This window comes from Tarenaya hassleriana, unplaced genomic scaffold, assembly GCF_000463585.1.
Source record: "Tarenaya hassleriana unplaced genomic scaffold, ASM46358v1 Cleome50, whole genome shotgun sequence".
NCBI classification, from domain to species: domain Eukaryota; kingdom Viridiplantae; phylum Streptophyta; class Magnoliopsida; order Brassicales; family Cleomaceae; genus Tarenaya; species Tarenaya hassleriana.
The window spans coordinates 331,158-344,283 of record NW_010967708.1 but is presented as its reverse complement, the minus strand read 5'-3'; the positions used below and the strand labels follow the sequence as shown (position 1 = coordinate 344,283).

The following is a 13,126-nucleotide window of genomic DNA, read 5'->3' as shown; positions in this document are numbered from 1 at the left end:
CAAGTTCCAACAGAGTGATGATAAAAAAAACTCCAGCGAAAACTTCTAGAGAGTCTGCATGAGATGAAGGAATGAGTCTGCATATTTCACGAGGGCTTGAAAACATTCACTTAGGATAACAACCTCAGAGTATGAGAATTCATGGTATTTGATGAATACAAAGCTCCAACCACCTTTCATGTGAGCATATACGATCTCTCTTCTTGTCAGAAGAATATAGCTCAAGTTAAGATCCAAGAGAACTAGAGGAAGAAGACGAGATCGATATCGGTGACAGCAGTGACATTTACTCACTTCAAATCCAAGATGATACTTTCCATGAAGATTTTCTGATGGAGACTCCAATACCGAAAAATATCAGAAAGTTGCAGATCAGTGGTAAGAAAGTTATAATTCTGAAAATATCTATGAACATTATTCATTTTCAATGAAACTGGTCCTTAATCTTGAAGTGTTTGCATTTATATGTCAAGTCGAGATCCAAGAAATCTCAGAGGAAGAAGATGGGATCGATATTGGTGACAGTAGTGACATTTACTCACTTCAAATCGAAGAGGATACCTCTGATGAAGATTTTCTGATGGAGACTCCAATATCGAAAAGTATTAGATAGTTGCGGATCAGTGGTAAAAAATATAAAGTTTCTGAAAATCTCTATAATTTTTATACTCGTTTTGAACAAAACCGATCCTTGATCTTGGATTGTTTACGTTTATATATGTCAAAAGACCAAAGATCTTCAAGCGGGCGGAAAATTTCCGTTATAAAAATCTGTAGAGGTATCTCGATGAACCCTCGAACCCTTTCGTCGGGATCAAGCTTAAGAACATGAACTTCAAGATGGTGAAAAAATCGCAATCTCTTAGACATGTTCCTATCGACTATTCTTTTAGAAATATTAACCACTTGTCTTCTATTTTCATGATGTGATTCTACAGTTACTTCCTTCTCAAACGGTTAAGGACTACAACCCGAGATTCTTTAAATCCATATGCTTCGTCGACGAGTTTCCATCGGAAATTTTCAAAGGGAAACCCATTTCATGAAAGGATCAACGTGTATGTATTAACCATTAGGGAAGAGTTTGCAAGAGGAACAATATCAAGCCCGCAGACAAGATCATATGGGAGCTTTTTCATGAGTAGGATACTGTTCATGCCATCAAGATTCACATCATCCGCGGATAATATTAAAAATGATGGATATGAACTGATTGTTAGGTTTACTTTTTCGGATCTGGTCTTGAAGTTTGGATATCTAAGACTTATGTTTTGGACTTACTTGATGTATAGAACCTTAGTACCTTGTCTTCATATGTTTATAATAATAAAATTATGTTTGACGCATAAGACAAGGTACTAATATTCTACACATCAATTAAAACCCAAAAACATAAGTTTTAGAATCCAAAATTCAAGATCAGATCCGAAACGTAAACGCAATAATCAGTTCATATCCATCGTTTTTGTTATTATCTGCAGATGATGTGAATCTTGATAGCATGAACAGTATCTTGTTTGCAAAAAAGCTCGCATATGATCTTGTATGTGTGCTTGATATTGTTCTTACCGCAAACTCTTCCCCAATGGTCAATACACACAGGTTGATCATTCAATGAAACGAGCTTCCCTTCGAGAATTTCTGCTGGAAGCTCGTCGACGAATATGGATTCAAAGAATCTCAGGTTATAGTCCTTAATCGTTTGAGAAGGAAGGAACTGTAGAATCACATCACGCAAATGGAAGATAAACGATTAATCTTTCTAAATGAAAAGTCGATAGAAACATGTCCAAGAGATTATGGGCCTTCTTGAGCTTGTTCACAAAGAAAGGGGTCGAGGGTTTATCGAGATTCCTCTCTGGATTTTCGACAACGAGACCTTTCTGCCCGCTTAAAGATCATTGGCCTTTTGACATACATAAACGCAAACAATACAAGATTAACGATCGATTTTTGTTGAAAATGTATAACCTTCATAGAGATTTTCAGAAACTCTACATTTCTTACTAGTGGTATGCAACTTTCTAATTCTTTTCGGTATTGGAATCTCCATCAAAAGATCTTCATCGAAAGTATCCACTTCGATTCGAAGTGAGTAAAATGTCGCTATTGTTACCTATATTGACCACATCTTCTTCTTGTGAGATCTCTTAGATCTCGACTTGACATATATAAAAGCAAGCACTCCAAGATTAAAGATCAGTTTCGTTGAAAACGTATAACGATCATAGAAATTTTTGGAAACTTGACCTTTCTTACCATTGGTCTGCAACTTTCTGATATTTTTCAGTATTGGAGTCTCCATAACAACTTCATCGGAAGTATAATCTTCGATTTTAAGTGAGTAAATGTTGTTATGTCATCAATATCAATCATGTCTTTTTCCTCTGAGATCTCTTGTATCTCAACTTGAGCTCTACTCTCCCGACAAGAAGACAGGTTGTATATGCTCACGTAAAAGGTAGTTCGAGTTTTGTATTCAAATACCATGAATTCTCCTGGTCTGAGGTTGTTGTCCTAGGCGAATGTTTTCCACTCGCTCGTGAAATACACATATTTGTTCTTTCATTTTATGTGAACTCTCTAGAAGTTTTCACTGGAGTTTTTTTTTATGATCACTCTCTCAAGAAGAGGCCTCGTTAAGTAACGAGTGAAAGACAGTTGAAGAATCTGTTTAAAAAACATAGAGTAGTTTGAATGTTAAAGAAGTGAAGTGCATACATAAATAGAACATGCCTGAGAAAATGGATAAAAAGGGTATCTAAACTTGCTTCTTTATGAAGAAAGTTTTAATCTTTTTTCCAACATTCATCGAATCATACACGAGTTGATGAGGAAAATAATTCGAAACCCTACGAAGAAAATGATTACAGAATTCAACAGTGATAAAAACTATCAAATGATTCCAGTTAGTCAATTAAAAAATTTATTATGAATGGTGGATGAGTAAAATTTTCGTAAATGATATAAAATATATCAATAAAACATATATTTAGTTTCGGAAGTAAACTAGTTCACCTGGAATGAGATATATCTCAACCCAAATGAAATGTAACTCAGTCCGAGCGAATTTTGACAAAAACAAAGATTTAATACAAAAACTTGACATGGCCCCAGTGGCGGACCGAGAGTAATTTATCGTCGGGGGCATAAACTATAATCAGGGGATAAATTTAATTTCGTTGTGGGGGCATTTAATGATTTTCATTACGATTTTATATAATTTATAAGGAAATTAAACATTTTTTATTTAAAAGTGGGGGCACATGCCCCCATTACCTTGTACATGGGTTCGGCATTGCCCATGTCAGATATGACACGACCCGAGTCACATATAACTCGGATTGTGTTACTTTTCATAAACATGAACAAATGCAATTTTTTGCATGAAAACTGTCGGATTTTTATAACTTTTGATGATGGCTTGTAGTTTTTATAAACTAAGATGTTAGAATGAGTTGTGCACGAGATCCATATCATTCTTCAGAGTTTTTTTAGTGTTCCTTTTGATTGTTCTTGCAAAATCAATCAAAAAGGGTGTGTTCATCTTCTCAAACACAAATTTATTGTTTAGATGATTATTATAGAGAAAACAAAATCATTTTCTCTTTTTTGTATCTCAAAAGCATATTTTGGAATCTCGTTTCCTCGTTTGGAACGAAATAATGTTCTTTGGATAGTGGTCCACATGCCTAGATGAATTATTTGGTTTCCATTCATTTTTATCCCATTTCTACACCTAAACTTTTGTTCTAACATTATATAGGCTTCCCAAGCTTTTGTAGAAATCGACATTGTTATGAAAATGAGAAAATAGCTTAGGAATGAAAGAAAAAGAAACAGAACACATGAACGAACACAAAGTTGTGAAAAACTCTCGAGGCAAGGATCAACGCTTTCCAAAAAGTATATTTGCTCCCACATAAAATTGCTTCGGATTTTGGAGAAGTACTCCCGAAATACAACAAGGCTTAATTTTTCTCAAGTAACAAAACTTGAAAAACTTCCTACTGTTACTCTTTCGTGCAAAACATTTGTGAAACTATGCATATGACACCAAGTGGTATGAGCTATTTATAGAACATACAAATGATATTTTTCATATCTCACTATGAATGTTGTAAGTGCACATTTTTACACTACATCTCCACATTTACATAAATATTTGATAGTGATGAGGACGCCCTAAGGGCATATTGACATGAGCACGAGTAAAGGGGAGCAAGTCAAGTTCGAGAGGTAAGAAAAGTGACATGGATTGTGTCACTTGTGACGTGGACCTCACTCCATTCCAGGCAGACTAAGTCACCAGTGAAATTGAAGGAAGTTTTGCTCATAAATGTGGTGTGGCCCGCACTAGTACTAACATGGAGTGCGTTGCCTACGATCGTTTTGGCGTTATTTTGTCAAAAATTTGACACAGACCGTGTTAGATGTAATACGACTCGCGTTACTTTTAAGAATTTTATTTAAAACTAGTTGGGCTTTTATGGTTTTGTTTAAGCTTTGTTGACCTATTTAATTGGACGTTTATTTTATTTTCAAACTGTTATTTTGGGTTTCTAATAAGGCAGATAAAGATTCTTCTTTCTTATTCTTGATTACTAGCTTCAAGATTTGTGATTGAGTCGCTGGTATCTCGTTTGATTTATCAAACCCATTTACTACCCGTGATTGTGGTATCTTCTACTCGTTTCAAGGTTTCTTAGCCAGGTTTGGATTGGTTTATGAGTTCTTCATGGGATTGACACTACTCCTAGGTTTGATTCACGAGTTGTTAAGGGGTTTTATAACTTGTATTGACTATCCTTTCACCCTAATTAAAAATTTTTCGAGTTCAGGATCATATCATTTGGTATGAGAGTTCGGTTATCAAATTAGGGTCTTTCTATCTACTAGTTTTATCTTTGTTTTTTATACCCTATTCGTTGCAGGATTTACTTCGAAAACCAATTAGGGTTTCGAAATTCTATCTTGTTCTTCGTTTAAAGTTTATAAATTTTCTTTTTATTTTCATTTTATCTGATTTTCATTCTATTTTCATGGGTTTTGTGTTCTAGATTAGTTTTGTGTTCTAGATTAAAAAAATCGGGATTTGGATACTGACATATCTAGATCTTGCTTAGTATTTTGGAGTTTGTATTAGTCGTTCATAGACATTTAGATGAATTGTTTGACTTGTCAATAGGATTGCTAGAGATTTTGAACTTTAGTTTGTTATTAGTGCAAATAAGACTTGGCAAGGAGAATCCTGGTGAATTGAGAGAAACACGAGCAAGAAACACTTATGAGAGACGGGAGATTCTTGTGAATGTGAAAGTCATAATGCGGATCGTAGATCGACACGATCTGAGGTGAAAGGGCAACACCCATATTGCGTCACGTCGGTGGGAGGAGGAGGAGGAACCAACGCTTCCACAACTGTTCGATCAAACGATGAAGCGGATGGAATCATGGTTTGACTAGATGAATAAGCGGCTGACATGGTATGAGGAGCGTTCTAGAGTTTGTCAGAGGATGCATAGCTTGAAGGCGAGAGATCTCATTGTGGAGGAGTACTACGATGTGATGGATGCATTGGTGAGTCGAGCAGAAGCGATTGAGGATGATGAAGCTACTGTTGCCAGATTCATCGATGGGTTAGATCTAGCCATTCGAATACGCATGGAGCCCTATGTCTATATTGAATTGTGGGGGCTACTTCCTTACACTATCCGAGTAGAATGATGGCTTACGAGAAAGAGTCTCACCACGACAGTTTACTTACAGAGAGCGGCATGAGGAGAGACCATGCAGTGTTTTTAGTCGAGAAACAATGGCTAAATCACCCATGTCGGGCTGCGAGGTACTACCTTGGATATACCTATCACTTTTTTTTGTTATTGATACAGGTTTAGCCGAGACAGTGGTAACGGCAAGAGAGACCACTGTAGTGCACCCCACACCCTATGGAGTGCATTACGTAGAGGAGACCACTGTGGTGAGTGAGGCCACACATGTGGTCAAGATGATCAGTGCAACTATATGTATAGAGGCTACCGGTGAGAAAGTGAAGAGCCAGTGGTTGTTGTACAGGGGAAGCATGAGTCTGAGCCTGGTACAGACACAGAGGAACCTATAGAGAAATAGACAATCCCAAGGAGATGTTTCTACTGTGGTAAGATTAGACACATTAGAACCAGATGCTTTTATCTAAAGGACCATTTTTCAGGTAAGTATCAGTATCATTATTACTAAAAATGGGTCGTTCAACGATGGGTAAGATGTTCTGATCTATACTACAATGTTGCATATAATTATGTTCAGACTAATCAAGGTCTGATAACAAGGTCTACCTCTTGTCAAGTACCCGAAGTCCGGTCTGGTCCATCATGAAAAATAGCGGGCTTCAGGCCTAAATATCTCGGTCCGAAATTTTTTAGGTTTTCGGTCGGGTTCAAATCAGATTTTTAGGGTTGTCCCGAAAGCCTGAATTTTTTTTTTCAAAAAACAAATTTAGCGGGTGAATCGGTTCGAATCCAAGCCCAAACCCAAATCCCAAGTCTATAGGGTCGAATTTCGGGTTTGGTTATTAAAGTCCGAAAAAAATAGGATCGGTCGGAGCCTGAATCCAAAACTCTCGGATCGAGTGTGGCCTTAGATTTAGTCACCCCCATTGACATCCCTAGATACTAGTGATTATGTTTTATCATGTATGCTCTTAATAATTTTAGTCAAAACTCGTTCATATTTAATATGATCTCACATATAAATGATATCGCAACATATTTTAAAATCAGCTGACTGATTTTCTATTGATTTTCTAGAAAATTAAAAGATAATGTTGACTAATTAAAGTTTAGATAAAATCAAATCAAGAAGGAATTTTGTTCGACTATATCTCTCAGAAGATTTGTAATAAAAAAAAACTTATGGATCTTATTTTTCATTCAAACCTAAGATCTCTTGTAAACTAAATGAGAGGGTTAAGTCTAATTTAGAAAAATTTTAGGTAGTTCCATCTGAAGAGAACCAAAGTTTCAAGTGACACACAGAGCGAGAAGATGTAGGAAAACAAGGGAGTTTGAGCTGTCAAGTCCAATGTTGTTTCAACAACATGTGTTGCTTTTTTACTACTACTCACATAAACTGAACAAAGGGTCGAGCAGATTTGGATCTTCAGAAGGGTTTAGTGCAGACTTCAGTGCCTTGTTCCTTTACTTTCTGACTCAGACTAATGATGTTCTTATGTTTGATTATTGTTCATGTGAGCAGCGAGTTAAAAAAAAAAAGGGGGAGATTGTTAGGTTTATTACATGGAAATTATAAGTTTATGGTGGTTGCAGAAAAATCTATGAGGTTGTAAAAAAAAATCCTTACAGAAATTCTGTAAGAAAATTAGGAACTGCGTTCAGATTTCTCACGTCGTCAGGTATGCCATGGCGGCGTGTCCAGCCAAAGAGGTACGCATGGTGTTATCATCATTGTTTATTATTTCTCGGATCCTATGACCAACCGAACTCTAACTGCCTTGGTTTCTGATTTTGGATACGAAACCAACAATCTCCAGACACATTACATGTTCTTGTGCGAACTCAGAGGCGTTAGATTCATACCCAAATAGAATTATAAAAACCCCAACAGGATCGTCTCGAACTTTATAGAAGACAAACAAGAACAAGAACCAAAAAAAAAGTTGATAGTGATTACACTACGTACCATTGGGTCGGAGGAGATCTTACACCCACCTTGAAGGAGAGATGAAATCGACTTTGTTTGAGAGAGAGAGAGATAGAGAGAGAGGGAGAGAGAGAGAGAGAGAGAGAGACGCTTTGAATTCATAATCCAAACGGGAAAAAGGGGGTACCAACTCTGTGTTCTAGACAGGAAACAAAAGTGTTCTATGATTCAGCTTTTTTTGAAATTTCAGATTATTTACGGATTGGCCTGAGAAAAATTGCAAATCGATCCCTGAATTTTTTATAATATCAATTCTCCATTTTTTTTTTTTTTTTTTTTTTTGCTAAACCAAACTTTTTTTCTTCTTCGGGGATTCTTATGGAGTCAGAGACAGAGCAAGACCAAGGACACAGAGGAGGAACACGCACATGGGCGGACCCATCTAGCCGCAATTACATCTGATACAAAAAAGAAAAACCAACTGTTAAAATGTTTTAATCAATATTCTCCGAATTTACCAGGAAGAAGAGAGGATTCCATGTCGGGTCTTCCGACAAGATCTCCATTGTTGGACACTGAAGCTCGAGATGTTACGACAAGGGGAAGATGGGTTCGAGAGTTTGTCGATGTCGGAGAAGCGAAGAGACAGATCGTGCAACTCCCTGCCGATGATGCTCATCAATGTCTCGTACTATTGCATCCCTATGGCCTCTGTCATCTTCGCCGGAGCAACTCTCGCTAATTCTTGGGCCACCGTCACCGGTTTCGCTTCCATGGTACGACAGACGCTTCGTTCTTCAAGCTTGTCTCTGTTCTTTCGTTTCTGTTGATTTGAAGTTTTGAGACATTAGGGTTCAGTAGGTAACGATGAATTTCAACCCACATGGATAAACCAACCTATATTGCCAGAGCGAATTGAGGAATCGGCTCTATTCATTAAAAAAAAAAAGTTTCGAACTTTATATGAACTGATGATTCTCAGTATCTGAAAATTACCGATCTTTGAATGTTCGGAGAAAAAAAGATGTAACTTTGAGAAAAATTATCAGATGGGCATTTCAATAGTTGATAGACCGGGTTGAGTGGTGCACTCGAGACGCTTTGTGGGTATTCATCTGCAATCATCTTGCATCGTATCCTTCTTATTCTCCATCATCATCATCTCAGTTTCCTGGTTCTTCACGGAATCAGTTCTCAAATTCCTTCGACAAGATCCTCTTATTTCACGACAAGTCCCGGGTTTGCTTGCTTATGGGTTCTTATGGAACATACTGAGGTTTTTTCAGACAGTCTGTTGGGACGCCATTGATCGTCTCCTCGTTGGTTCCCTTACTGATTCATATTGGAATTGTGGATGTTCTGGTTCACATGGCTGCTGCTCTTGGATTCGAATGGGCTTCCCTGGCCTCGGACATTTCGTTCCGGATATCGTTCCTCTTGCTCGGAATCTAAATTGAAATTATCTAGCGGTTCTGTTATGTACTTGCAAACAGAACAATGCATCATCTCTTGCCTGTTAGAATCTAATCTATCCATCCACTTGTTCCTTCTCTTGTCTCTGAAATGTCAAGATTCATCGTTGAGATGTAACAACGCTCTCTGGTGTTGCAGCACACACGGGTTTCCAACGAGATGGGAGCAAGGAAATTCAGACATGATCATATTTCAAAATATGGCATAATGATATAAATACTGAATTTCACAACTGAAACTCACCCTTCAAAACCCATAATATGCTACATAGCCATAACGTTGGATACACATAAAACTTACGAAACACCTTCACACAGGATCTAAGCAAGAACCTGAAAGAAACATACCACAACATAAAAATATGTTCTTCTTACATCACCTCTTTCACCATTTTTTAAACATGACCTTGCTCGGTAGCAGCCATTGACGGCGAAAGCGAGCTCCTCGACTCATCGTAATCATCTCCGACCGGTGACTGCTCAACCCTTAACTCCTCCACCATCTTCACAACCTCCGCCATCGTCGGCCGCTTCTCAGGCTGTGGCATTACACAGGACAATCCAATATGTAACATTGTAACCATCTCGTCTTCTATGTTCTTGTACCTAAGCAATTCCGGGTCGAACACTTCGGCTGTCCACTCCTCCTTCACTACGGACCTTACCCACTTGGCGAGATCGACCGCAGATTCCTCCTCCTCCTCCTCCACAGCCACTGCCGCCGTGGATCTTGGCCGTGATGGGGACGGGTACAGCGAGGGGGCTTTTCCGGTGAGGACCTCGAGGATTAAGACCCCGAAGCTGTAGACATCGGATTTCTGGGAGAGATGTTTGATCTCGGATTGCTCGGGGGCTCGATAGCCGCCGAGACGGGAGATGGCGTGGACGGGGTTGAGGAGGAGGGAGAGGCCGAAGTCGGAGATCAGTGTGACGCCATTTTTGTCGAGGAGGACGTTCGATGACTTGATGTTGCCGTGTGGGATCTTGGATATGCTGTACTCGTCGTGGATCTTGGCTAAGCCTCTTGCTGCTCCTAGGATCAAACCGATTCTTGTTGTCCAATCCAGTGGGATCCTTCCCGGTCCTCGATTCCCTGATTATGTATATACGGGACAAATGGTCAATACCCAGATGATTGGATGGGTAAAGAAAGTGACCCGTTTGTTAAAAATTTGGAATTTACTTCAATCATTATGAAAACATGGATGATAAATGACCAAGAAGGATGAAATAAAGCACCCATCTGATCAAATTGCAACTGGCCGCCATTGACGTCTGAGTTTGAAGTGTGAAACCTCAAAATTTTACATTGGGACAAAACGCATAAACAGATGAAAAATGCAAATTTGACATGAACCCAGATGATGAAACGAAGAGATAAACCCACCCATTGGATCATTGTAATACGAAATTCACAATTATCCCAAACAATTTCCAGCTCAGAAACGTCGAATTTCCAAAAGTATCCGTAGTTGGAGAAAGAGAAGGTGAGAGACGAACCGTGAAGAAGGGAGTGCAAGCTTCCATTGGGAAGGTAATCATAAACAAGAAGCTTCTCTTCCTTAGCGTAATAATAAGCTCTGAGTTTCACGACATTGGGGTGCTTGAGCCTCCCGATGATCTCCATGTACTGCTCGAACTCTTTCCTCGGGCATGGGTTCGCGTCCTTGAGTCTCTTCACCGCAACAATGGAGCCGTCGTCAAGCACCGCCTTGTACACCGTCCCCAAGCTCCCTTTCCCCAGCATCTCCGCCGAAGCTCGCAACAGATCCTCGAGCTCGAACTGTGTCCTCCTTTCGAAGAACACAAGCCTGCTCCTGTCGGTTGCCGTTGTACCGTCGCTCTCCTCTCCTCCGCCGTAGCTGCTTCGCCTCTTCAGAACACAAGCCTGCTCCTGTCGGTTGCCGTTGTACCGTCGCTCTCCTCTCCTCCGCCGTAGCTGCTTCGCCTCTTCCCTCCTCCCCCGCCGCCCCCGCTCTCGATGCTCGCTGCCTTGGAACCGTCGGCGAAGCTGCTGCTGCTGCCGTCTCGTCTTCCGCAGCAGAACGCAAAGGTGAAGGATGAAACGATGAGCACCGCAACGCATCCTCCGATCAGGGCGGCGATCGCGCCTGGAGTTAGCGCTGGGTGGCGTTCGGTATTCCTGGATTTTCCGGCGGAGACCGGCGAAACCGAGGTTGGGTTGGACGGGATTGTCTGATCTGTGTCGGAAGATTCCGGGTCACTGGTAAAAGGGCAGGCAGGTAACGGACCCGACCCGCAAAGCCCTTCGTTTCCGGCGAAGCTGTGGTCACCGAAGCTCTTCATCACGCCGTCGGGGACTCGTCCGTACAGCTCGTTGTACGAGACGTTGAGCTCTAACAGCGATCTGATCTGGGAGAAATCCAGAATCCGACCCGTTAACACGTTGCTCTGGACCCGGATCGTCAGAACCCGGGTCAACCCGAGAATCTCCGTGGGGATCACGCCGCGGATGTTGTTGTCTGAGAGATCGAGACGAATCAGATGCTTGAGGGTTGATATCTCCGGAGGGATCTCGCCGGAGAGATCGTTACCGGAGAGATAAACGAGCCTGAGGTTGGTACAGTTGGTGAGTGGCAAAACAGTGCCGTTGAGGCGGTTGTCATGGACGTCGAGGAGGCGAAGCTGGTCGAGGAGAGAAAGAGAGAGAAGTGGGCCGCGAAGAGAGAGCGACGGGAGAGAGAGGGACGTGACGCGGCGGGAAAACGGCGAGCAGACAACGCCGCGCCACGCGGCGGAGCAAGCATCGGCGCCTGTCCAGTTCCCGGCGAGGTTGCCATGGGTGTCGGTGTGGAGGCGGAAGAGGGTAAGAGCGTGCGTGTCATTCCCCTGGAGAGAGGATGCGAAGGAGACGAAGATAAGTGGAAAGAGAAGAAGACGAAGAAGAAGGGGGAGAGATTTGGCCATGGCGGAAGGCGGGAAGAAGAGTGAGTGTGAAGAGAGATTTGGGTATTTTTCAAAAGCATAAATAAATTGCTAATAACGACAAAAGAATGTTTTATTTTTTTTCTTTCTTTTTTCATTTGCGTTATGCGTTCCATGCAGAGTTCATTGAGAAACAGCAAAGCAGACGATGGAAGGTAAACGTACAATAATACAGTATAACGGCAAAAACAAATGGAGATTAATATACATTTCAGTTGGCAAATGTTTTCATAAATATTGCTAGTTTGAGGACAGGAAAAATAGATAGATAGATTTTATTTGTACAATTCGATCATACTAATAGAAGATAATAATGAATTTGTAACTAAAATTTTCAACAAGAAAATTCCAAGTGGGAAATTTTTTAAACTTTAATGTTAAACGGTAAACTATATATGATTTTTTTTTATATATATAAATCATCCCTTTTATGTATAGATAAAAATAGTAATATAAATTATTTAAATAATATTTCTTGTATATTTTTCCTTAATTATAGAAGGATTATTTGTATTTTTTTAGCCTTTTACACCAACTTCAATCTATTGTACAACTTTCAATCAAGCATGGGGTCAATAGGAAAAAAGTCCATGATGTGTTTTTTTTCCCTTCTATTCGACGACCCATGATTATATAAGCGAAAGATTTAACACTTGATAACCTTGATAAAGGGCCGAGTTCCATAATTTTATTCTTTAATAATATTTCTCTTTTGATTTCTTTTTTCCAAATAATTTAATATTTTTAGTTTTGCATAATGTGCCTCATAAATTATACATCTTCCTTTATTATGAACAATCTTATAGCATTTAATGGATTACAATAACACTCTTTTTAAACTGTATAAGCATATAGCGACGATCCTTACAATTTCACGTTAACATTTTTAAAAGTTTTAGATCATTAAGTCTAAAAATTCTCGAAATTGAATGTTTAACTCTAAAATTTTTTGAATTGTTTAACTCTAAAATATGTCTAAAATGATGTTAGTAATAAAGTGTAGAGGATCTGGACCTCGATCCCTCACCGATCTCTCCGAATCACTCCGA

The 13,126-nt window shown here is 39.7% G+C and overlaps 1 protein-coding gene across 2 annotated transcripts; it reads right to left on the bottom strand.

Annotated features, from left to right (window-relative positions):
* Window positions 1-9,320: 9,320 nt before the first annotated feature.
* LOC104827490 (leucine-rich repeat receptor-like protein kinase PXC1) lies at window positions 9,321-12,091 on the bottom strand. 2 transcript variants are annotated; one of them, XM_010560664.2, is made up of 3 exons: window positions 11,020-12,091; window positions 10,632-10,942; window positions 9,321-10,224 (listed from the first exon to the last, which is right to left on the bottom strand). In XM_010560664.2, the coding sequence occupies exons 1-3, from the start codon at window positions 12,057-12,059 to the stop codon at window positions 9,527-9,529; spliced, it is 2,049 nt and encodes a 682-aa protein (XP_010558966.1). In that variant the 5' UTR covers window positions 12,060-12,091; the 3' UTR covers window positions 9,321-9,526. The 2 variants fall into 2 exon arrangements, with proteins under 2 accessions (XP_010558966.1, XP_010558965.1); XM_010560663.2 differs by having other exon boundaries at window positions 10,632-11,002; window positions 11,080-12,091.
* Between the last annotated feature and the right edge of the window lie 1,035 nt (window positions 12,092-13,126).